Below are 27177 nucleotides of genomic sequence, written 5' to 3' on the forward strand. Positions count from 1 at the left end.
CACCTTTACCTTTATCTTTTTTATCACCTTGTCTCTCTATCAGGAAACATTACAACAGTTGCTGGATTCTGGTCAGTGTTGAAAGTCATGTAGCTTCCTGTCACATGCCGTTTTGCAAGAGCTGATTCTAGATCAACAGTAAACATTGAAGTTTTGTGGAAACTGCCAGTGGCTCCTTGAAACCATGGGCACGTCCGTACACTCATATGAAGTGAGAGCGAGATAATATTGTAGATGTGAAAGGCACAAATTCTTTACAGCCAAGTGTGCACAGGTATATTAAACAATGTAACATCAACACAGGCTATTGAACAAAGAGGAGTGGCGATAAACTTCCAGCTCAGCAACTGGGACCAGGTGAACACATGAGCAGGGGCAGGCACACTGGACTACAACTGAGCTTTCTCGTTTCCAGTAAACAAAGAGAGTTTTTGGACTGATATTAACATTATGTTTGTCTCCATCATTGCCTTAACACTTTAAAAAGATCAGTTTTGGTTCCACACGAGTTTGTACACCAGATTAATTTAACATGATTTGTTTATATGGAACTGATGAACACACTGAAATCAGCTAAATTCAGTACGCTTTTTTCAGTCTACCCTCAAATGAAATGATGACGCTTAGCTACCCTATGTTTCCATTCTCTTCGTTCATAACAAGGGCAGTTTGTTCTATTTCAGGCACTTGCTCACCCATCAGTCATCACAGATAACCACGCCTTTGATTATTAGTGTTTAACAATAGTGTAAACCTTGTACCCACCTTGTATAGTGTAAACCTTTGTGTATTCCAGGTAAGAGGCACTGTTTAAAACAGGTCTCCTTTTTCAAGAAATGCAAGGTCATGCTTTACATTAAGTTTCTTATTGACATTATTTACATTTGTTTGCCAAAAACATCACTAGGCCTGTTAATAAGCCATCCACGATGTTAGCAAAATAATGAGCTTTTTATTCATTAATTAATAAATGAATGAATTATTGAATTAATTTGTGCTTCAGTGTTAGTTACTAAACTATAAACACCTGCATTAGTTACAAAGAAGATAATAAAAGGTCTGCTTGATCACACAACATTTGGATTGTTATCCAAGATTATTTACATGAAATAATATTGTTAATGTTGGTTCAGTGGTTATCATTCTGAGTTCCTGATCACAGGGTCGTGGATTTAATACTCACATCCATTAAGCTGCCCCTGTTGGGCACATATACCACATACATACTTGTTTAACCAATTATATGAAAGCATAATGTACATCGCACAAACTTTCCATTTAGTGTTGTTTGTAAACATCTGTTTGTGTTTAGACATGCCTGTTGTATAATTTCCATTTGAAAATGACAGTTACTATACACATCTCCAGCATCCAGTGTAAGTGTTTGGACAGCGCTGGTCCCCCTGTTAGACTGCAGTGTGCACTGTTCTACTGTTCAGCAACACCTGTTTACGTCGGGATATCGATAACAGGGTTGTGGGTTCGATTCCCGGGCTCGGCAAGCTGCCACTGTTGGGCCCTTGAGCAAGGCCCTTTACCCTCTCTGCTCCCTGGGCGCTGGAGTTGGCTGCCCACCGCTCTGGGTGTGTGTGTGTACTCACTGCCCCTAACACATGTGTGCGTGTGAGTGTGTGTTCACTACCAGATGGGTTAAATGCGGAGGACACATTTTGCTGTACAGTGTACACTGTACAGTGACAAATACGTGCACCCAAATACGTGCACCCAAATCTGTTCTTAAAGAGGCATTCTTTGAAATCCTTTCCTGCATCCTCACCACAAAGTTCAGCATCAGATTTTTTATAATATAAAATAGTTGAAAACATCCTGTGAACTGTTGAATTTAAATACACCGTTTTGACCACAATAATAAATAGTTTATTTGGTGAAAATGTTATCCAGATTTTCCTGAAAAGAACACCTGTCCAACTGTTAAGCACAGGTAGAATCAATCATGCTGTGGGCTTGTGTTGCAGCCAGTGGCGCAGGAACGCTTCACTGTTAGAGTAAAGAGAGTCCTTCTGCGGTATCTGTTGGCACACATTTTACATAGTCAGTTTGAAACATGGCTGCTGTTCATCAGTGTCTAGTTACTTCAGAAAGCGAAGGATTGGACAAAGCTTGCAGTCAATGTGACGTGCTGTCTTTTCCGGGATGTCGTTGCAGAACACTGTCAAAAGAATAAAACTAACTTAAGCTCGCTTAGCTGATATCATGTGGTCAATGTGTAGGGAATACAAGGGTACTGCTTAGGGACCCAGTGGAATGCAACGCGAAAGTACTAGCGCCCCCTACTGACTTACACAGTTTTGTGGTTAATTCGCATTTATAGCTACATAAAATAAGCTGCCAGGCTGTGGTGTAATTCAGGGTTTGCTAACATGTATGTTTACACTATGCTGGTTCTGGTCTCGCTGCACCGTCACTAGAAACATCTCGTGGTACCTTTAAGACACACGAACACTCATCCATTACGGTCGTTTTCCAGGTGACCCAGTCGCGCGTGAGAATGTGCGTGCGCGCTCCCTCCTTCTCTCTCTCTCTCTCTCTCTCACACACACACACACACACACACACGCACGCACGCACGCACACTGTATTTGTGGTGAGCGGGTGGTCGGGCTGCCTCTAGTCTGGGCTACTTTTCACTTATTACAAATCTGCCCTGTGAAATCAGTGAGCATGTTGAGACCGGACATCTGAGCAGAATTCTGCTTCACACAGCAGGAGTAAACCCGGAGCAGAGGAGCTTACACTTTACTCCACAGTCCACTCTCTGGACATCCTGACCGGGATAGAGTTTCGCCCCCACTGGAATTCTCCAACCGGTAAGATGCTGGACTCTGAGTGTTTCTGAGACGTTTCTGCTGGGATGGTTCAGCGGTGTGTGTGCAGTGGTCGGGCTTGTTCTGTATAATCAGTAGTGAAGTGTGTGTTCCTTACTCGCAGCTCCTCACTGAGCTGTTTTTCTCAGGACCTTCTATTTAACATCTGATTAAACTGGCAGTTCTCATGCAAACTCAGGCCAGGCTCGTATTTGTGCGTCTTGGTTTTTGTTTTTTTGTTTTTTTTGGTTCCATGAAGAATTAATATTTTTGTAAAGGAGCTGTGAGTGTGATGGACCTTCACATTGACATCTTTAAAGCTTTAAAAGGTTCTTCACATATTCATCTATTTTACAAAACGGTTTTTTATGCAACCAAAAATGTTCTTCTATATCATTTATCAGAGAGCACTTTGTAGCACCTGTATTTTAAAAGTGAGGGTCACTGGTGTCTATAAGAGTGAATGTTGGTGTGTTATAAACAGTCACAATCTCAGAAATATAAAATCAGACCATAAAAAAATAACCAGGGTCTGAAAGTTTGGATTAGCTTGTCTGGTTCCTGCTCTATGCTGTAGCAGAAACTGAGGCAGCTTGTGCTCCATACATCAATACATGAAGTGACAAAGTGACAAGTGTAAGAATCCGTTCAGTGTTTTGAGGATAATAAGAGTTGAATTCATCCATACTGTATATCAATGCTGGCCAATAATAAACATGTATATTTACCAGTTTCAATGCCATCAGTTTTTTCTGTGTAATAAGGTGATAGGTGATTAGAAATAAACAGTGGTGTATAGTATTTGGACAGTTTAGCAGGCAGGTTTACATGTCTGGTCTGTACCTAGCAAATGTTTATTATAATAATAATAACACATCCATAACTGATTAGCTCAAAATAGTATATACTGTACATTTGCATTTTAATGTAGCCGTTCAGACAAAGGGTTAACTGGGTAATGCTGTTTGTAAAGCAGTGCCACAGTGTCCTAACATAACCGCGGGTCATTCTGTCACACATGGTTTCTTTGGCATGCCGCTGGCATTAAACTGAGGAACAGCACCCCAGTTTCCCTTTGACTGAGGGCAACCCCTGTTTTGTCTGATGTGCCGTCTTGCCATGTAAGGCAGTGAATATATGGGTTTAAAGCACATGAGATTACTTTAGGAAGTAAGCAAAGGACATGATAAATGGTTCTGAATGTGAATGCAATGAATGTGCATTTATGCCCAGCTGCACTCTTACAATAAAAAACGCTAAGGGATCCTTTGGTTTATTGAAGAACCTTTCAGTAGTTGCTTCACTGAGGTACCATGTCCATAAGTGAGATGTGGGAGTATGAGGAACCTTTTTAAAGATGGAAGAACCTCCACATAGCACAAACATAGCATCTGTACTCACTGATGGTTTGCCCAGAACCTTTTAAAGAGGTGTGGGTTAAAACATGAACAAGTGTAATTGCTGAAAGTGGCCATATTTACTGACCACTCAGTACCACTCAGAATATCAGAGGTGCTGGCATTATTAACATGCTAATGGAATGTACTGTAGTTTAAACAGCCAATCATGTGACTCGATTTTGGAACATGATTGCTTATTAGGTTACTAATAACTGATAAGACTGACTACTTAGGTGTTGAAATTTGGTGTTGAACACCACGTGAACGTGAGGTCATTTGATTTTGCCACGCAACCCTAGTCAGTGATGGAGATTTTGCTGTGTGGGAAATATAAAAATGGCTCAGGATTCTGCAGCAAGCGATAGACTCAGGCATTCTTCACCTTTAGCCCTCATTTGGTGGTTGTGAAACATCCTTCATACGTCACCTTCTTCTGGTTAATCATAAACATCCTTCATGTGATGCCTCCTTTGGCCGAATGATTAGAGAGATCTTGATGAGTTACCCCCATATCTAACTGCTGCTCTCATTGTCCTGTATAAATACGTCTTAGTCATTAGTCTGAAGCTAATTTGTTTGCACCTCAAACACTTTTGTCCGTTGGACACAAGAACAACTGATGATCCATTAATAAATCACAAATACGTAAATCTGTTTACAGTTTAGTCCCCATTAACACTAAGATGCTGGATGCTGGATTTATGTAAAGTTTCTAAGACATTAATGTCATATTTGTGGGATTTATTGGGGATTTTCTCCCAAGTGTTTGCCATTTCTTAAAGAGTTAAATGCAACACATATACAAATAGAGAGAAAAAGACTGAGCACATGTTTGAGAGACAAATGAATGGCAGCTGTTTTGTTACATGCAGTATGAAAAGTGACATGTTGTCTGTGTAGTTGCTTTGATTTAAGTGTCATTTGCTTGCCATCTTGCGTAAATTATATGTAAGAAATACACATTTTCTGTCATATTAAATATATATTTTTTGAAACATATTTCAAAATGATGGAGATTTTTTGTGAAATGCACATAATCCTTCGCTTCTGCAGCCAAACTTCTTGTTTTTTGGAAAGCTACCCCAGAGAGAGTTCATCTATGGCTTTATTCCAGTGAGAAAAACTAAACAGAGCTATATTTGAACTGATAAGTGCAGCGATGTTAACAGTTAGCAGCCAAAACAAAAGCTCAAGTTAGCTTCTTAGGCAAACTATGCATTTCATGTTAAATAATGTCACAGTTCCATTGAGTCCATTTCAGTTAATAAAGATGCATTTTTTAAGGTGGAACAGAAAGTTTGGGGAAGAGGAAAACGTAAACTTTGCATTCACTCAGCCTTACAGCCTTGCTGTAAATGAGAGAGCAGCAGGTAAAGAGTGTGTTAGCTGGTCTGTTTTTTGCTGTTTTTGTCCACGCTCCCAAACACAACACAGATATTTTATCCCATTAGATCAATTTGGGAATATCTAATGTTCCTCCCAGACCATCTTTACTCCTGAATTCCACCTGAATAGAAACCAGACTATGGTGGAAATGCTCTGTTCTACCAGCGAGAGAACCACACTCCTGTCTTTGGTTCTAAACCATCTCTGAACAGCGCATTCAGAACCGAGGAGAAGGCTAATGCTAATGCACACACAAACGTTATCTGACTGCAGAGTTGTAAAGGAGCTGAGAGCTGGTCAGGTGGGTCAGTCAGACTGGACTGTAAGATATTAAACACTACTGATACTAGAAATATTGATTTTACTGCTGTTTGCTTGTGTGGCTGTATTATTTACAGGAACGAAAAGATCAGCATCGGCCAATAGTCAGCATTAAGAGGATTGGATCGGTTGATCAGTTTTCCCATACATTTTTTTGGGAAAAAAGTATATGAGGCAGTAATTTTAGCTTTTAGTCTGAAAGTATTTTGTGTTAGTTTGTATATATGAGTGGCTTATTTGACACAGTCTGTATGTTTGTTTGTATTAGTGACTTTTATTTTTACCTGGTTTGTTTATATCAGTGACTTTTATTTTGACATGGCGTGTTTGTTCTTTTGTATTAGTGACTTTTATTTTAACATGACCTGTGTGTGATGAATCAGTTGCGAAGATCTCTCACGCTTTCCATTCTGTTCCACATCAAAAGGTAATGAGTCTGTCATTCTGATGTTGACTTACTTGAAAATTTGTCCTTTTTACACTCAGCCTGTGTCCATATGAGACTCCCACGCCTCACACTAGTACTAACCCACACCTCACTCTAATTAGTTATGTCTATTGGTTGCTCAGAGCTGCTCAGTCTGTATGCTGTCACTGCAGCACTGAGCTCAGAATGAGGGAATTATTACTGTATAAAGTAACAGCAGCAGTAAAACTGTATTTCACATGGTTATGGTTAAACTTTGTTGATTAATCTGCGGTTCACCTGCATCCCAAACTGGACTTAGAAAATGTGTAATTTATTTGAGAATTAAAATTATTGGCAAATAATTTGGTTGTGATTTCAGTCGACTAGGAAGATTATGGTCATTACACCCCTAAATGTAAGCACAAGCATGTCAAAGCCCAGCAGAAATACCATATTTCACTGAAAATCTTGCTTCCTGTGGAATCTAATTTATATGTCTATGCCCTTTGCAGTAATGACAACATTCATGCAAACATACTTGAGATCTCAGGGATGCAGCTCTAAAGACCACTGTTAGAATCATCAGTTTTTCTCAGCATAATTTTGGTCTAAACATGTGCATATTTATGCTTCTTTGATTTGGATATTGTCTTATTTATCTATTTATCTACTTGTAATTATATGAAAAATGTCAATGCAAAAAATAAATTTAAATAATTACCCCCATTCACCTGTAATTTCTCATCTTAAGTAAAAACATCATTGACATTAAGGGTAAACAATTATTATTACAGCTGTGCAGCAAGTGTTTATAATGATCTGATTATGGGAATGAATTTAAACCATTTGCTCTCAGCATAGATGCATCACACTCTCCATGGAAACCCACAATCATACTAGATCTAATGGCTCTAAATAATATAATGCAGGTAATGTGCACCAAACTGGTTTGTGAATGTTTGATTTCCTGAAAGACTGAGTCTAATCCTCTCCATCGAAGGAATGTCAGGGCTTATCCAAAGTAAGAATGGAAATAACAATCCTAGTGAAATGTTCACCTCTGTAGTTTTTGATAGTGGCCATTTAGGCCATGAACATGTTTTTGAACTGGTTTCAGAACAGCCTGAAGTCTGACGTCAGGTGATTTCTTGAATGGAACTGAATTAACAGATTTTCCTTGTCGCTAGTCTACAACTAGTTAACTAGTTGCTCTCACACTGCAGACCTTCCCCTTTCAGCATCTTTGTTAATGACTCATTAATTAGACAGGAAGTGTTAATTATAAATTTAACGGCTCAGGGCTTCACGCACAGGTGACAGTGAACCCTCTGGCTTTATGAAATCAGGCATTATTAACAGAACTGGCTTTATCAATGCGAGTGAGAATAGATACTGCAGATTCTCAGCTCATAACTGAGATGATATCAGAGAAACATTCTGGAGGAAAATCAAGATGTCTTCTTACTCACTAATGGCTGCATTTATAAGCTCCATTTCCTTGAGTTGCTTGTGTTGTTTGCTAGAGAAAACAGCCATTCTCTGAGCTATTATTCCATCCTCTTTGACAAATTGTTTCTGCAGAACATCTTGGAGAATGAGTGCTTGCCTTTAACTTGAGCCACCAGGGGGTCTCTTTTAATGTTGCCCTCCCTGTCCTCTAACTCTTACTAAGTATCAATATCAGACAAACAAAGACAGCAATGGGACAGATACTGCTACCGATTATGTGACTGCAAGTGAAAGTTCTAACTTAATCTGCTAGATTTCAAAACATTGCTCTTTAAGCTGATTATGTTCTTGTTCTATTCTTTTTCGGAATTAGCCAGTTAACTCTAACTGTACAGCGTGAGGGATATGCAAATATATGCATATTTACATTCATGATTTTGGAATATTGACGCACTCTGTGTGTAAAGCAGAGAGATGCAGAACCTGGCCTAGGTCATATGAGGTAAAGTGTGTGCCAGCAGTTCTTGTTGGCCAGGTCCCTCATTCCCTTGACATTACTTGACTTCCCAGCTAACAGTCTGCAAGGTCAGGCACTCATATCTAGCTTACTCTTCATTTTAAGATTAATGTAATTCATTTTTTTTAAATGAATCTTACATAGTACACAAGTAGGGATTTCTCAGGACTATCCATAACTTGAATGACTTCTAAAACAGATTTCCCCTTTTGACGCTTTCGTCTATGAGGATCCTTAGGCTTGGTTCTGAGAGATCCACAGCAGCATGGCTGACTTGGCCCTGGTGGTCTCTTTACAGATGTGGTTGCGAGATACAAGGAAGGAATTCTAAACAAGCTGTTTCCAACACATTAACCGTAGCACAGAGTGCAGTCTGCTCTCTTTCTCCGGTTAGATGGTTCTACAAATATGACCATTTTGTGTTCAGGCTCTTTAAGGAGAGACATTAAATTACTTATAAAATACTTATTTAATAAAGAAAAAAATCAGTAATTAATCATTTGGGTTTTTTTTTGTTTTCAGTAGGCTACTAGATTAAAATCTGAATAGCTCCGCTGTTTTGCAAATGTGTAAAATGAAAGTCCTTTAATATTAAATAATGTTCTTATGATAATTTGTATGATTTAGAATATCATACTTTTGAATTTTATCCAGAAAAGTCATTATGCAAATAAAAGGCTTTACAAAGGTTAATGTACATCAGTATTGTCTAGTCAATATCAAAATGGATAATCAATATGGGGCACAGTCCCAATACTGATTTCTTGAATTAAAATAGCAGCAGTAATTCTCAGCCATACTTCAGAGTGAAGCATACCCACAGGTAGGCAATAAGATGGGAACTAGGCGAAGCAACAAAAAGCACAAACTCCCTACAAAAACAAAAGTACAGGTCAGTGTACATGTGATTGGGATAATTTGAGAGTCATGATGGGACAGCAGGCACTTTTAGTTTTCTTTCTACAGTCATGTGTGCCAAAAAGGGCTCCCTAAAGAAACTTTCAGTTGAGTGTTTTAATTGATTTTTTAAAAAATAAAATCCATTAAAAGGTTATTTATGGTACCAAAATTGCTCAATTTTAAAAGCAACATTTTGTAGCAACTGTACAGTAAAATAACATTCATTTTACAAAACTTGTAATTAGGAGAATGGCATCTCTTTTATTACCGCTCCGGGCTCAGCACACTGCTACTGAAGTGCTAGACATCTCGCAAGAACTGTGTAACGCTGCATAACCTGCATAAGCAGCTTGTCAACAAATCCATGTTTTTAAGCTGTCCATAAGAAGGTTAATAGCACAAGCTGTATATACGACAGTGGTGTGAAAGTGGGTTACACTCCTCAATTGTAGGGGGAGCCCAGGAGCAAACCTACTAAACTAAACTTGCATAATGCTGCTTTAAATAACAATACCAATAGCAGTAATAACAATAATGACACTGCATACTTTATTATAAGCAACTACTTATACTGCTGATAGCAAGAAACAATCCTGTTTGGCATTTTTAAAAGCACAGAACATCTGAAAACTGTGCATTGAGGCTGTTGCTCCGGTTAGGACAGATAATGATGTTTTGGCGAGCTAAAGCATATGTTTTTGTTCAGAACAAAAGGTGCTTTCCTGAATGGAGTAAAAACATAAATAAAGAAAATAAAAGATTAGCATTAGTCATATAGCCACCATCCCCAAAAGGGGGTGCTCCATTTAGCATTTCCTCAAGCTGTACCTGAGCGATAAATAATACTTCATTTGGTAGAGCTCAAGTTGCAGGCAGTTATGTAAGCAAGCTCAAAACCTTAACTAATCTCCTCTCTGCTAATATAGGCTGCTGTCAAGAGGCTGCATAGTGTTATAGTTATCACTGAAACAGACAGTTAGCATGGCAGGGGCTCCTAAGCAGCCGACATTCATGTCCCTGCAGTGCTCTGATTATCCCCAGACAGCTTTTCACTTTCCATGAGTTAAAAAAAAAATGCTATGACGAATACAACGTCTATTTTTTCCAGTTAAAGTAAAGTTAGGAGTTTAAATGAGTTCTTATTTTTAGATTTAACATCACTTTCTCTCCTGTGTGGCCTGGTCGTAAAGTCAGTGGCCCATGCACATCACTGAAATATTTTCCATGTGATGATGTCACTTATAATACAACATACCCTAAATCAAACGGCAGTTCCTTAGCCTTAGGCTTGTTTTTTTTCTGAACGCCAAGAAAAAAAGCAGAGTGAACTGAGAAATTTGAAAACTGAGAGACTTTACTATACCATAAAAGTCACACATCACAACTCTTATTCTTTGCTGACTTTTCCTTCTGTATTAGTGTGATGTGAAAGGGCAGACTTATAGCTGAAATAATTGCAATAAATAAATGACATGAAATCACTTCACTTTTTTATTAGTTTGATATAATGTGTTAAAGGTGCCAAAGAACACATTTCAAATATGTGACTTTGACTGGGGTGAAAATCACAGAGACGTTACAAGCCTATTGACAACCCTGTTATTTTGCTGCAGAATAAAACACAATGATTTTCCATCCAAGAAAGGGAGGGCTTGTGGGGAAAAAACATCAAAACAAGCTTGTTTTTTGGCTGGTTTATGTTTGGCAGAATCTATATATTATAGTATATGTTACATTACCACTGTATCAAAAACACAAACCTTTCTTGAGTCTAATGGGATCATATTGCTGTCTTCATGTTGTGTTCTCTCAGTGTGATGCTCTGTTAACAAGCTGAAGAGATTGCAGGGTGGGTAGCTTTTAGCCTTGCGCTCACTCACATCCCTGGGTTTCTCTAGCCTTACCGGTGAAAAAATAAGCTGGCCCCAAAGTGTATTCAGCTTCAGTGAGCTAAGGTAAGAGATGGTAAAAGGCTAGTGTTAGCTTTTAGCCTAACGCATATCACGGTTTTGCTTTGTCCAATGCCAATTCAGAGCTCCTCTTCTGCATACACTGATACCGGAAAAGCCTGTAGTCACAAAGGCTGGTTCGTGTAGCAAGGCCAGGATATAGTATTTTCATAATTAGGACTTTTGCTAGTGAGCTGGGTGTATGTACATTTTGAGTGTTTGAGGTTCATGGGACATCTGGTCCATAGCTGGTTCATACCGACCTCTCATTATTGAACTATGTCAAAAAAAAATACAGTTTGAATTCTAGGGATCCTTTAAAATGTAATGTTTCAAAACTTTTATATAAACATTCATGTTTATATATTGAACTTTAAACCCGTAACAGATCTATTGTGTCTCACACTGATGCAGATATCAGTTTCATATATCTGATTTGCATATCTGCACATGTCACATTAGCTAGACCTGGGGCAATCTTAAAAAATAAATAATTTAATATTTGGAAAGACATGCAGATGAAACAATTGTAAATGAGACTCGTCTGTAAATGAGAAGACATTAACATCCAGCCGCGAAGCACAGCTGCACTGAACTTTAAATAGTTCCATTTATTCAGTGACTTGTTTTGTGACAAGGCTGTCAGATACAAAACAAATGAGAACAGCGAGACATTGCTAAGGGGCGTCTTTCTCTCTTTCCCATCTTTGATGTGAGTCATTTGTAATGCATTCTGTTATGCGATGATGCTGAAAAGGAAATACATTTTACAGATGTTAGGAATAGCAATATACAGACAAATTCTAGGTCATTAAAGGTAAATTAAAGCAAAAGAAAACACATTAAATGAGTAAAGAAACATTATGAGCACAGATGCTTTCAGGTTTTTTTATTTGGATTTTTATGGCAGTTTAGTTTCAGTTAGTTTTAGAAAGACATTTTATGAAATTGCAAATATTTTTTCATATTGTTCCATATATTTTATGAAAACTGCAAAAACAAATTATGGCAGTTTCAAAACAGCTTTCTTACATGCTGTATGTACTGACAACAGCCTACTGCATCAGATCGATAGACTCACACAGTGTTGTTGACGTCATCATCTGAGGTGGTTTGCTTTGTGTTGGCCACACAGGTAGCAAGTTACAACACAGTTTATATTAATATCCTTTTAGTGTGACTTACAGCACTGTCAAAAACAGCTTATACTCAGAGTGACCTCAAACTGGACTAAAATCTGTTCAGATAAGCTCTGTTCTTTTAACCATTCTACATTAGCACAACATTTGACTGAGCTCAGCTAGGCCTCAGCAACATGTTCATGTTCATCTGCTCCAGAGAGTCCTATTCTATTGGCAATACTTCTCTACAGGGACTAGACAAGCTGTGTGTGTCCATTTGCACATCTGTGTCAGCAGTGGGTGCAACTCAAAGTAGCTAATTGCATTTATGGGAGATAAATGCATTGGGAGATTTTGGAGCAATGCATTGGACACTATTGACAAAACACTGACTGAGGGAATATCTTTTGGAAGAGCGGTGTTCCGTCGCTTCACACTTGTCAAGCCTATGCCATGCCAGAATGATTGAGGCTACAATCTGTTGCCACCTTACTGAGACACTTTGTCACCCGCCTGTAATAGATAACCTTTCGCAGTACAGTGCAAACATGTTCTGACTGTCAGATCGAAATCTTTCAACATTTATATAATGTTTGCATTTTTACATCTTCTATAAACACCAGCTGCTCTTCAAACTTTGTGAAGAGTCACAAATGGACCAATAGAAATTGGGTAAAAACTTACAGCCTAGGAGGTTTTGCCCTGACTACACAATATGTTTGCAGCTGATCATTTATTTTCCTGCTGTCGTCTGTATATGACTTTTTTGACATATTTTTAATGTTGATGTCACTCAGCATAGTCAGATACGGTGGATCTCATTAAAATTGCTTCACTGATGTTCTGAGTGACACGCAGCCTAATATGGATTTGCGCAGGTTGCAAATTTGACAACATGTCGGACAGTTTTGGCTTCATTTCTGTAGAACGGAGGGGATTGGAACCACGGTGCCCCTATTTTCTACAGTCGTTGGTGGTTACTGTAGAAACAATGGTGAGGTGAAATTGTGACGATGTGACGATTCTAGAGGAAGCTGGCACACTGAGAATCACAATAAATTTCCTTTTTTAATTTAAGAGAAGCAGACTGAGTCATGCCTCATCTCACTATTGGACAATTTGGTAGATTTGAAAAAGAGAAGGAAATATTAAAGACTTTTATTGAGGCTCCCAGACAGACAGTTAAATACTGATTCATCACTCAAGTGCTGCTTAAGCATGTTCAGACTAAAACCTGGCCAGGGGACAAATGGATTTCCTGAGCTAAATAATACTTCGGCAGCTAAGTAAAGGGATGTTAGAGGGTTATATCTTGATAACAGTGGTACTGTGAAGGTTGTGTTTAAGCTTGGGAAATAAATTAGCCATATTAATTGCCGTCCTCTCAACCTTGTCGGCCATATTTGTACAGGTCAGATCTGGATCGCTGGAGCACACTCATATTCATTCATTTACGTAGCAAATTTGTCATGCGCTGTCATGTTTATAATAACTGTGGAACTATCGCTTCACCTGCCAAGATGATCGCTTCACCTGACTCATGATAATGTTTTTTTTTCTTTGTCAAAGTGCATCCCTCTTACCTTTAGGGGCAGAACATCATGTTTTGGAATTTGTTTCCTCTGCGTTTTTCCACTCTGTTTAGCATAACATGCCCTACTAAATTATTTAAACCTGATCATACATGATTTAAACAGATGTGTGGTCTATGCGGCCACTGCCACACTCCCGACAGTTAAGAGATTTGTTGTTTTCTGGTCATCGGACTTAAAAGGACTTCAGCTATTTTAGTTTGCAATCTGCATTTGTCTAAGAGTTAACACTGATGTCTTGATTATTACCAGCGAGTGTCTGGGAGAGGAGACTCTGTTCTGAAGCTACTGCTGAGACAGTTGTTTTCTGGACATTTTTCCCCATGTTCTTTCTTTAGCCAGCATTTTTGCTCTGATCTCTTTCTGCTTGTTTTGCTTTCAGTACAGAGAGAAGCCTGTAATTTGTATTCCTATTGTATTCCTATGTATCAAATTGATTTCTTAAATAGAAGTGGAGGATTTAGGTTCTTCAAAATACAGTCAATCTCATTTCTGTGAGATGCAGTGTAATAGGATGACCATATTTTGGTTTTTAAAAAAGAGGATACTGGGGATGTTGAGGCACGGGGCTTCAAGTAGGACTAAGTTGTAGGGCAGTGGCAGTGTGTTTATGAGGATAGGAGGAAATTAAATATCTCCAAAATCATGTAGGTTTGTTAAAGAACATTAATACACAAAATTGACTTATTTACTCAGTATATGACCAAATTATCAACCTGTGTGTCTTATAAGTAAAATATATAAAAACCCCAAAAGAGTTTTACTTTTATTTTTTTATATAACACTTAATTATTTATTTGCCATTATAAAAATACATAAAAATATGTAGAAAAAAAATTATTTATTTTTAATTAAATTAAAAGTCAGTTGCAATAAAAAATTTCACTGGACACTGACAGTCCTTCTGGTGTGTTCAACAGGCGATAATGTTGAGTGTGATAGATTACTGATTACTGCTTTGAAACTCAATATCTTTGGATCTTTCTGTGTATTTGATCCACTTGTTTCCACCAAGATGAAATCACAGGTTTATTTTTTACAGATTAAACAGATTTGTGTGTATTTATGTTTGTGTTTAGTCATTTTTAAGGCCTACTTAACACAGTTGTTAAACAGGCCACTGCTCTCTCTCTTTCTGGGAAGAAGCTTGATCAGTGGTTGCATGTAAATGCAAGTACATAGACCAGTTGTGGAGTCATTAAAAATCCCTTCACAGGATGTGAGGTACACAATGACTATAGAAAACATGGACAGCAGAAGCTGTCTCAAAAGTTTAGCAACCACAGGTCTAGTGCATCTGCTGGCTGATTGCAGTATGATAGCTCTGAAGTAAACTGAAGTGAAATCCCAGACAATTTTTACACAATTTAGAAATCTCGACCGGATGCTTTTGAGAGGACATGTTTGGAAAAAAGAGATGTGTGGTCATCCCTTCATTTGAAGCATCATTTTAAACATACAGAAAACTGGCAAACATCCTCTTACATAATGCTGACACTGCTTTGCTATCAAGCTGTAATTTGCTGTTGTAGCTAATTAAACGTGGACATGACTAGGAAATTTCCACAGAAGTTCCTGATACACCCTATCCATTTTTACAGCCATGCAAAATATAGCATTTGCAGTAATAGCACACCCACAACAGTTTCTATGAGAGAATGCATTTGGATTAAAGAGCTTTTCCATGTGTGTCCTTGTACTTCAGACTCTGTTTAAGACTGTATTCCTTATTGGATTTGTCAAGCTTGCTGTTTCTCAAGCTGTGCTTTTGCACTGTGCACTTGTAGGTGCTATCTGACAGCCTGCGGCTGTGTGAGAATGGGACGCTGTGTGTGTGGCTGGATGATTTCCCAGTACTGAGATGTTTGGCCCTCCATCTTGGTGCCTGTCTCAGTGATGACGAGCACCCCTGCCGTCCTCCTCCTCACTCTATCTGTCCTGTGCAGAGCGGAGGTAAGTGACCACCACTAGCAACTTAACATTACAGACTTCCGTAAATCTGCCTCATTGCCCAAATCTGGCAACACTATTTTTAAAGCAATAACATTATGTATTACTTTTACAGTTACACTATGTAACCTGAATAACCTGTGTAAAATCCTGTAATATTACTCTACCGCCTCAGTCCACATGCTTCTTTTACGTCTGATGCTGGTTCGGTATCTCTCTGCTTGTCCAGAAATACACGTGTGAGCCGTGTGAACTCCACTTTTCAACTGTAGGAGAGCCCAGGAGCAAGAAAATGCTGCTTTAAATCTTGAAGTGCTCAATTGATGAAAGTATTGCTAATCAATTGGCCCATATCAATTGACCCAAAAAATAGCTCTTGATCTTGAAAATGTGTGAAATTTATGAAAACTGAACTGCAGAAACAGCCTTTTGAATTGATAATAATTGATAGATTAAACATGTGATTTGTGCTTTTCAGTGTGTGTGTGGAAAGACGGTGAAGGATACGGTGCAAGAATGGAACAGGTATCGGAATGAGTGCCTTGTGAAGATGAGCTCAGAGCCCACCTCCTCAGGTACCCCAAAAATCTTTCATCTGTGTGCTTCAAGCATTGCATTGAGTTTCTGAATGGTAGTGTGTGAAGCTTCATACATATACCCACAGCAAATGTACTACTAAGGGCTGAAACCTTTGGTCTTTATGAATATCAAGTTACTTGCATGATAAATGGTGAAGTGGTGAAATGCCAACAGAGTAGATGAAATACATACGATGAGCTATAGTCTGTCACACATTTCCATATTGCTGTTTTAATAAGGTTGTTGAGGTTGTTTTACTGTAGTGTTCCTCCTTTAATCTGTGTCCAGGATTGTTCTGCAGACGCATGTTTGATATGTACGCTTGCTGGACAGATGGGGTGCCCAACACCACAGTCAAAGTGCCCTGTCCCTGGTATTTGCCCTGGTATGACCAAGGTACTAGCTGCTATTGACAATTTCTTTAGAATAATGAAAAAGTCAAAAAATCTATTTTTTCGTAGCCAGCAGTAGTTCATAATGGGTTTTGAGGAACTGTATCATTTTAAAGTTTTGGATCGTTGTCCTGTTGAAGCCTCTTTTCACTTTTTCAGTTTCTTTTTAGAAGCATGATATATCCACCAGGAGTGTATTGTAGAATAATAAAGGACTGCTAATCTAATCTAGGAACTCCCTGACTTTTGACCATATAGAGCATTCTTCTAAATGTTAGTGTTCCAACAAATGTTTAAGATAATCATGTTTGCACAAGCAATGCTACAGTAGAGTGGTGCACTACCACTTCTATGTCAGCTAAACATTCCTTCTAGTCCTTTGCTGTCATATGGGGAATTTTTTTTTGCCTTTCTGACCAGCATACAAGCAGCTCTATCTGAGAGATTTCCTGACTTTTTAGATTTTGTGCCCTCTCACAGTTCCCTGCCATTTAGAAACATTTACACAGTAAACATTATGAGCAGGAAGCTGACAATGACAATGGGCAGTGGTGGCTCAGCGGTTAGAGCACCAGGCTATTGATGACAGGGTTGTGGGTTTGCTTCCTGGGCTCGGCAAGCTGCCACTGTTGGGCCCTTTACCCTCTCTGCTCCCTGGATGCTGGAGTTGGCTGCCCTCTGCTCTGGGTGTGTGTGTGTACTCACTGGCCCTAGTTTGTGTGTGTGTTCACTACCACAGATGGGTTAAATGCGGAGGACAACTTCAAGTACACATTACAGTGTACAGTGACAAATATGTGCACCTTTACATTTCTAGAAAAATATCAGATAATAAAAATTAGAAGTTAATTTTACTTTTCCACTGAAAATATCTACACAGTATGTCTTTTGGCCAGGAGTGCCCAGACCTTTACATACAACTATTTAATGAAAACATATAAAATTGCTCATTCTATTTCATTCTATTTTTATTATTTGAACAAAATAATAGTGTGTCTTCAGAATGCATATTTATTTTTAATATCAGTACCAATCTTCCGCACAGAAAACCTTATGTTTCACTGCAAACAGTCCACAGATAATTCATGATATATGTTACTTCCACCCCCTGCAGTGCACACTGGGTTTGTACTGCGGGAATGTGGTCCAGATGGTCAGTGGCACACCAACAACACTAGCCGCACCTGGAGAGACCACTCGCAGTGCAATGCTGATGGCAGCAAGCAGAGAGATCAGGTAAGACCTGACCTCACTGTTTCAGTGCTTTGAAAATACTGTATATCAGTTTTCCCAACATTTTCCCAACAGTTTTCCCAACATTTTAAGAATATGAAGGATTTCAACGCTCTTATGACAGAGTGGCTGTTTGTTCTAATAGCTCTACCTGCTTCTCATTACACTGGTATTTAAAAAATCAGGCAAACTTCCTATGCATGCAATTATTTCACACCATTTAAGAGGTGAAGGACTCTGAATAGCTAGATTTAAATTCAGTACTTTTAGACAGAAAAAGTAATATCTTTATTAGACAGTTTTCATGCATGACCTACTACGGGTTCTCTCAACCAAAACCAAATCCATCTAGCCATGAAATAAGATGTTTGGTATATTTATCAGTGCTGCTGAGCTAATGGAAAAAGTACATTATCAGCATATCAGCTGTTCTGTCGTGGTAGTTTGTTCCACGCGCCTCACTGGACCATATGGAAATAAAAATAGCAAGTGAAAATATGAACACGAGTGAAAAGTTACTGCTGTTAGGAAACTTGCTGTATATACAGTTTGACTATTTCAAAGTCTCACAATCTATCTATATTTACTATATGACGAGATTTGGGTTCCTAGGTGGCCTAAAACCCAAAGAAACGAGACAAACTGTACATACTGCACTGCTCTATGCTATTGAATGCAGGCCCTGGCCATCAGGCTATTGTTATCTGACCTCTATATGGCTATAGCCAATTGCTTGGAAAGTATACTTCAAGTTGATATGCGTCATTATGACATTATGTTCACATCTCAAGATGTCCATAGCACTAGATGAGCAGGGTCGACAGATTGTACCAGTGAAATGGGTTGTGACCGAAATGATAGGAAACTCTGACACTGACATTATAGACACAGAGCGAGGCCATTACAATGAAACATCAGCTTCTCATTTAGAATTCTCCTCAGATGGTCTTACACACCAGGCACCTGAGAAAACATGTCACAGTGTTGCTAAAGATTTTATCGGCGGCTGCCAGAGTCAGCCTTGAAGTTCAGTGGAGATGTACTGGATATGTCTGCTTGCAGTTGTTCTCTAACAGGCCGCATAGGTTTGTATTGAATTGGAGGAACTTGGTAATGCAGATATAATGACTTCAGGATCCATTTCTGTCCCCCCTCAAAACAAAGATGAGGGGAATAAAAATTTTATGTTCAGTCATTGCAGTGCAGGCTCAAACTGATTCTTTTTTCACAGGAGTATCAGATGCTAATCCTAGCCTACTTTAGGGTGATGTACACAGTGGGCTACTCTTTGTCTCTGGCCAGCCTCTCTCTGGCCCTCATCATACTGCTTCTTTTTAGGTGAGTCAAAATTGCTTCTCTGTATTGCAGTGTGTTGTACCTGTGTGGAACTCTACTTGCTTTGTGATCATGATCATGTGATCAGTAAACACCTACACCAGCTAAACCATCATATCAGAGTTACTGTGTCGCTAGTTGGCACAGTGTAGTGGGATAACACCACTGCCTTCCATCCTGTAATCACAATGTTTTTGTCACTTAGCAACGTCTCCCAGGGCCATGAAGCTCTAGCGCGACAGCCTTTGTTAACACAAGTGTGCTGTCTGCTCAGAGCTAGCTTATTACAGGGTAGTGTAGTAAACATAGTAAATATGTTTATGTAAATCCATACGGATGGGGGTTAGCAAACTAGTACGAAGCTTTATGGTAAACGTTTATTTTGTTGTTTTGCTGCATTTGTTTTGTTTCACAAATAGATTGGGTTTGATTCCCCACACAGGCAAAAACACCACATTTTATAAGAAGGCAAGATTTCGAAAGCTGCATGATTCAATTGAAGGTCTCTGTTGACAAGAGTATCTGCCTTAGTATCAGCACTGTTGCAAAAGCACTGTCTTAAAAGCGTTAAAGAGTTAAGAGTTAAAAGCCGTTATATTTTCAGCACTTTCTTATCACACTTCTGATCTCTTTCCGCTCACACAGACATTTTTATTGGGCTTATTATGCAACACACTGTGTGCGGTAGCTACTTAGCATTTTGGCTAGGATCCCTGATGGTGTTTAGTTCCCTTGAAAAAAAGAAACTGTGTATTATCAACTCAGAAAGAGTGCATTGAGCTCTTTAAAAAATAATGTATAAACACATTGGCATTTACTACAATGTTTTATCACCTATTAAGGTATAGGTGCCAAAGAATGCAGTGTTACAAGCCTATTTACAACCCTGTTATTTTGCCTTGTAATTAAACATGCTGATTTCCCTTTATGGCTCTGCTTTTATTGACACCCACATCACACAGAAGTAACATTTTATAGCCTAGGTTTAACTAATTAAGTCATTATTCCTGTATGTATGTTTAGCTCAAGTTTTGGTAGTTTTCAGAGGTAGTCCAGTTTGTTTTTGAGGGAGTGAAGAAAGGAGAGAAGAATTTAGCTAAGCTTTTAGCCTTGCGCAGATCCCTGTTTGCTCCCCAGCTTTTGCTTTGTTGCGTGCCGAGTTTGAGCTCCCCTTTTGCAGACACTGTCACAGGAAAAGCAGCAGAGGCCTGGTTCAATAAGCATCCTGTATTTCAGCAACTAGCACATGCTGGAGGTGAAGTTCTGCTATTCAGTATTAATAACAGGATGTTACACTGAAGTCAGCGTCGCATTTACTGTTTTGTAAACTTTGACTATAGAGCTATGGTTACTTTATCATAGTATAGTATATAACTGTAGTGAGGGGCAATGCTAAAATAAAAGATCCACGGCTGTTATTTTTGCTACTGTTACCTTCTGTATTTTAGTCATTAATTTAACATTTGATGTAACTTTGTGTTGCTATCTCTTGTATTTGCATTTATTAATGCAAACAATATCCTTATTTCACCAATTTACACAAATAAATTCATGATTGAAGATTGTAACGTCAGACTTTGACCAGCTAAACGCAGTAAAGCATTACTCAAATGAAAGGTTATTTTGTGTATTGCTATATTGTAGGAAACTCCGCTGCACTCGCAACTACATCCACACCAACCTATTTGCCTCCTTCATCCTGCGCGCTGTATCCATCCTCACACGTGACGCACTTCTCACCAGAGACGCTCCGGAGTTTAGAGACAACAGTGACGTGTCCAGTGTCCTGAGTGACCAGGTGCGAGCTCACATGTCCACTGTCTGGTCTGCAGACTAATGTAGCTACTTAGACATACATATGTATACAAACACACACATCAGTACCTGTAGTCTACAAGGTTCACAGACTTACTTGATGAGATATAACTCCCCCGACCTGAACTTGTACATCGGCAATTATTGTTTAATCAAAACAAGTCAGGTCAAATGAATGTCCTGCAGACCTCTGACCCCAAAACCTTTTACCTCTGTGTCCTGCCTCCAGGCTCTGACTGGCTGCCGCATAGCTCAAGTGCTCATGCAGTACTGCGTGGGGGCCAACTACTTCTGGCTGCTAGTGGAGGGCCTGTATCTCCACAACCTCCTAGTGCTCATGGTGTTCTCTGAGAACAGTTACTTCTGTGGTTACCTCGCCATCGGCTGGGGTCAGTACACAGCTTTACATTCTAATGAACTGCCATTACACTCAAAAAATAAATCATATGGAGTTAATTCGGTTATGTCACACATTCCCATCCAATCCAGCTGAGTAGAGTCAGCATATATGGACTTTGTTGTGTCAGAATGAAATGCAGTTGCTTTTAATGTGAGCATATTTTCAGTTTGTAGTGTCAAACAACCACTTTATTTTTCATTTTTCAGCATATTTATAAATGTTTGTTAATTAATATAATTTTTCTAGTCCTCTTTTGAAATTAAAGAGTTCAAAGTAGTTTCCATACAGTCCATATATGTAAGCCAGGCTGATCCACAAAATGGTCCATTCATACCTTTTTTATTTTTATGATGTTATGAAAGCAATGACATTTGCATATATCGTCACAGCCTAGAAAAGTGTAGCCCTGCCTATTCACACTGAGGTTATAAGGAGAATTTCTGCCTAGACTGCTTTTTGAACAATGGAGAGCAGCTGATTAGATGTACATATATGTATTAGTTGTAAAGTCTCACAAATAAGCCTGTTTGATTATAAGGGACAAAATAAAGTTGTATATGTATAAAAAATGCTGTTACATAAAACCACAATGACACAAATGTCATGCCCTGTAAGTCTTCCACTGAAAGACACACGAGTCCTTTTTTCTTTGGGCACATGACAAGTATTTGTATAGGCATAATTTGTGTTGAGTTCTTAATGCAGCCACTAACAACCCTAACAGTTAATCTAAACCACTGATACAATCAAAATGTTAATGCATTCGATTTCTTTTATGTGTGTCCTAATTTTTAACAAATATCTGAACATCCGTCTTGTTTTTACTTAGGTGCTCCTGTACTCTTTGTGGTGCCATGGATAGTAATGCGCTACCTGTATGAGAACACAAGGTAAGCTTCATTAACGTGTAACAGGAAAATCAATCTAAGCCTTCAAGGTTTAAAGACTATAATCAACCCCACTGCTTGCTTCTTGTTTAAGGTGCTGGGAGATCAATGAAAACATGGCATATTGGTGGATCATTCGAACTCCTATCCTCCTGGCAATCTTAGTAAGTGTTTCTTCTTTACAACAGATGCACTTCCATGTCTATATTCTTATTTCTCAGACTTACACACTTTGCGTCAGGAAGGTAATTGACGTTTTTTGGCTGTAATGTTAGTACCCTGAAGTAAACCATGTGTTTTTGGCAGTTCTTTATACCTCAGTTTAGGCTCTAGCATCTAGAAAAGGTCTTACCATTACCTGCCAGCAAAAAATATCCAACAACCTTGTCTGTTGATAGCTGACTAAATGTACTCCTCATGTAAATGGATGACTCATTATGCTAGAGCACTTTCTTGGGTTGTAGCTTTGAGAGAAAATGCTTCAGCCACATTCTGTAATTGTGCGGAGGTGGATCCAAACTTCGTTCTGGTACATTTCTGTGGAAATATGAAACTACACGCTTACATTCCAGCGTGCCAATTGTACATCAAGATGATTATGATGGATATTACATCTGGGCTCTATCACTTGCTGTAACAGTCTCACAAGCTTGTGTATTTATGTCTAACCTGTTTGTAATGGGATGTCATGTTTGTACTGTTCATTTGTTCTGACCAATGTGAAACATTGCAGGTAAACTTTTTCATATTCATAAGGATTATTAAGATTGTCATCTCCAAATTAAAAGCACATCAGATGAGATATACAGACTATAAATTCAGGTAAGATTTCTATTAATAACTAATAACAAAACACTCAAAATGATAATGAATGAGAAATAATTTTTGGTTCTGTGAAAAAAACGCAATTGTCTTAATTGTCAAATATATCGTCACTGGTGCGCAAAAAATATATCTCCATATAAAAAATGATTCACATGGAGATACATTGCTTTTGCATGACCATGATGGTTTGCTGTTCTTTCTAATTTACACAACCTGTGTATGTCTGAAGTGTTTAATATTTTACTGTATGTTCAATAGTAGAATTTGGTTTGTTCAACATGCTATATATTCTTTCAATATCTTCCCCAGAAAGTCATGTTTGTGATGATGGTTTAATGTCAATTTAATATTTCTTCAGTTTGGTTCTGTTCTTCCATGCAAAATCTTTAATAAAATCTGAACACATGACTGAGGCTGGCTATATAACCTTGATCCTTGATATTAAAGAAAACCTCTTCTATCTTCCGATTTCAAATGCTGCCTTCCACAAAGGCATTTTAAGGAAGCAGTTTGTATTCTCAGAGAAGTTTGTGTTTTAATCTTTAATGTCTTCAATCTAACTAGAGGTCACTGGGTAAAAAATGGTTGTTTGGGATAGAGCTGTTTGCTCCTTGATTCACCCGTGGTGCTTTAACATATTTTTTTTCTTAAACCAGTGACATTCTGAAGCAGTGAATGTTTCAGGAGACTTAATGTGACAGGGTACTGAGGGGTATCTTAATTGATGAAGCATCTCACGCCACTGTATCACGCCATATAGCATAGTTTGTTTAAACTATGTGAAACCCATTGACATGGATTTATTTAACTACTTTGTTAACTAACATGTGAGGGAAATCAAATGTAGCCTATTGCTGTTGTTTTACTTTTAACTTACGACAATGTTTGACTTTCAAGTTCAAGTGTGTTTGGACTGGACTGTTCTTTAAATGCGTGTGGCTTTTTAGGCTGGCCAAGTCCACCCTGACCCTCATTCCCCTCCTGGGAATTCATGAGGTGGTATTTGCTGTGATGACAGAGGAGCAGACTGAGGGTGTACTACGCAACGTCAACCTCTTCTTTGAACTCTTCTTCAACTCCTTTCAGGTACAGTTGAAATTCTTACCCAGACAGGACAAGAAATCTCAGCACATGATATACATAGCATGTATTATACAGAAACCTCACCCACTGCTGATACCCTGAAGACATGTTTCCCTTCTGTGTTTTTCCGTAGGGTTTACTGGTGGCCATTTTATACTGTTTTGTTAATAAGGAGGTAAGAACAGAGATTAAAACCATGTTTAATACATCTAATAAACTTTGACATAGAGCTTGTGGATATAGACGAGTATTGTAAGCAGTCTGCTGCTGTGACAGGCTAATTCAGCTGTGACAGGTTCATGTAGCAGTGATTTAATGGACTCACAAACAGTAGGGCACTATGATCTAGTGCATCTCTGAGACAATTACATACTCCAGGGTGAATTATTATGCTTATTTAGAGTCCCTATTAGAGCTGCAAAGGGGGGGGCGGCAACTCCATATTAATGCCTAGAGATTTAGAATGTACAGATTTAGGATCCTGTAGGTGTCCCAATACTTTTGTCTTTTTTTCTGTAAATGTTATCAGATTTTTTCCTGTCCAATTTGGACCACCAATTACCCAAACGACACTAGTGAGGGCAGACCAATATGCCCCCTCTGACACGTGTACAGTCAAGCCGCTCATTTTTTCACAAAACATCAGCAATCAATTATTACAATTAAAATGATATCAGAATCTAAAATTACCATAAAAACATCATCTTTGCATTCCTATTGAATACTATTTTTTTGAAAACTGTGTGTACACTTAAAGAGATTGAAATGGGTTATTACTAGTTACAAGATCATATAGAAGATCTTTCTATCCTGTTTTTAATTCCAGGTCCAGTCAGAAATCAAGAAGAAGTGGCAACGATGGAGGCTGGGAATTAGCATGCTGGATGATCAGCGCAACACCGGCAGCCACACACCACAGGGAGGCACTGGGCTCCAGTGCAACTACGACCATCCCTGCCAGCCAGACTGTCCTGAGGGGGGCGGCAGCCACCTGTGTTTGGACTCTTTGCCTCCCTCCACCCAACTGTCTCTCTACCAGCATCACCATCCTGGAGCTAAGAAGGGCAAAGCGTACTGCTACATCTCTGCCAAGAAGCAGGAGCTGAACGGGTTAGACACACCAGTGCCAGGCCACTGTGGGGTGGAAGGAGTGAACAGATATTCTGAGAGCTACTGCTAAGACCATGTGGAGAAGTACCTTGTGATCCACGAGATCTACACAAAGAATACTGAGCATAATAACATGGAGCTTTTTAGGAGAACTTTGAATCCAGTGGAGTTTACAGATACCTCGAAAATGGGGCTTTGACTGAACCATTATGTGAAAGACAGTTCAAAAGCGCAGCAGTTTCAACCTTGAACTTTATGCCCTACAACTCTTCAGTGCTAAGGAAACAGGGAAGTCCAAATACCTGCAGACCCTTATGATGTACTCTTTCACTTATGTTTTCTACCTCTTTACCTCATTTTGGACAACACTGATAATATATATAAACATTTAACATCACCTGTGGACCAACATTCTCTGGACATCAAAAAGCCAGTTCAATAAAAAGTACTGGATTAACTTTCTATGGATTTTCTCTTCTCAAATGAGACATATTTAAGGATCTAAATATGTGATATATGAACACATAAGACACGTCCTTCGCTTATGACAACAGTGCGTCTTATTCATATCACTCCACAAACGTCACAGTGGGTAATAGTTTACATACAGTTTGGCCAACAAGGTTTATATATCAATATACTCCACCTGATATTTATTAGGACATTTAACTGTTTTTTGATACATACACAAACATTATATGATACATGATTTGAAGAATACATTTTCAAGAATATGTGCTAATAATATGGACTTTACTGGTGTTATCCCCAGCAGCATGTACTGACCACCAAAGGAGTAATTTTAGTATATAAACAGGACTTATGTAAGAGAAGGCATTCACCCAAGTCTTACAGCGCTGTATTACATTTACAGGCATTCATGTCTGTTCACACAATAAGAGGTCTAATCCATTCATTATAACCTTACATTCCACTGAGTGCCCTAATACCCTTGCAGTGCCATAAAGTGATGCCAACAGTGTGCTGTTTTTATAGTTTCAAACAATTTAGCAAAGCGGTTTAGATAGCATTGAACCCAAACACTATATAAACCCTGACTTTATTTTACCTAGGACGAGCAATAGATGGGGAACTGTTTCTGAAATCACAGCTACTAAGGCTAGTGGTAATTTCCAGATCTTGCTGGTGAATTCCAGCAATTTGTCAACACAACTTGTCTGAATAATTCAGTCAGTGGACACTTGAAGTGTACTAACGTGTCTGTAACAACTAATATTTCAATGGCACAGGTTTTAGGCCAAACCTTATAATAAACAAATATCATAAAACAATGCCTCAGGCTTTGGGAAGCTTATTGGCAACAGTTTTGCATGCTTTTGGACATCAGGCAGCTGATCTTTATGTTCTGATCTGCTTCTTTTCACCAGTACTGGGAACAATTAAAAATGCATTATTTTACATGACGCAACTCTGAATAACTTGTTTGCATCTTAATCAGTAGATTTCCACCTGTCTATATTCACCCCCCTCCAAGAGCCACCTGCACTGTTGGAAGGCCCAACATCTGAAATGCTTGAATGTTTGAAGAATAGAATGGAATTGCTCTGTGATTTTTTAGTTCAATGGCCTTGCGAACAGTTTATGACAGAAAATAATATGAAATCAAAGGTAAAAAAAAAAGGTAAAGTTGCATGTATTTGTTACTGCACAGTGTACACTGCACAGCGAAATGTGTCCT

At 38.7% G+C, this 27177-nt stretch overlaps 1 protein-coding gene across 1 annotated transcript; it reads left to right on the plus strand.

Moving 5' to 3' along the window:
• The first annotated feature begins 2584 nt into the window (after positions 1-2584).
• Positions 2585-25891, plus strand: gipr (gastric inhibitory polypeptide receptor). The gene is made up of 14 exons (XM_072691085.1): positions 2585-2828; positions 15657-15822; positions 16298-16394; positions 16687-16794; positions 17905-18026; positions 19255-19361; positions 21003-21156; positions 21403-21562; positions 22403-22463; positions 22555-22624; positions 23194-23282; positions 24233-24371; positions 24502-24543; positions 25195-25891. Exons 2-14 carry the CDS (start codon positions 15766-15768, stop codon positions 25546-25548), a joined length of 1560 nt encoding a protein of 519 aa, XP_072547186.1. The 5' UTR covers positions 2585-2828; positions 15657-15765; the 3' UTR covers positions 25549-25891.
• The last annotated feature ends 1286 nt before the right edge of the window (positions 25892-27177 follow it).

This window comes from Salminus brasiliensis, chromosome 11 (genome assembly GCF_030463535.1).
Source record: "Salminus brasiliensis chromosome 11, fSalBra1.hap2, whole genome shotgun sequence".
Taxonomy (NCBI): domain Eukaryota; kingdom Metazoa; phylum Chordata; class Actinopteri; order Characiformes; family Bryconidae; genus Salminus; species Salminus brasiliensis.

What these genes read in the sequence shown, in the direction of transcription:
- gipr (XM_072691085.1), top strand. Translation starts at nt 15,766, where the DNA reads ATGACGAGCACCCCTGCCGTCCTCCTCCTCACTCTATCTGTCCTGTGC. An exon ending in CTATCCTCCTGGCAATCTTA is followed by an intron (nt 22,625 to 23,193) that starts GTAAGTGTTTCT and finishes GAAACATTGCAG; the next exon opens with GTAAACTTTTTCATATTCAT. An exon ending in TATACAGACTATAAATTCAG is followed by an intron (nt 23,283 to 24,232) that starts GTAAGATTTCTA and finishes GTGGCTTTTTAG; the next exon opens with GCTGGCCAAGTCCACCCTGA.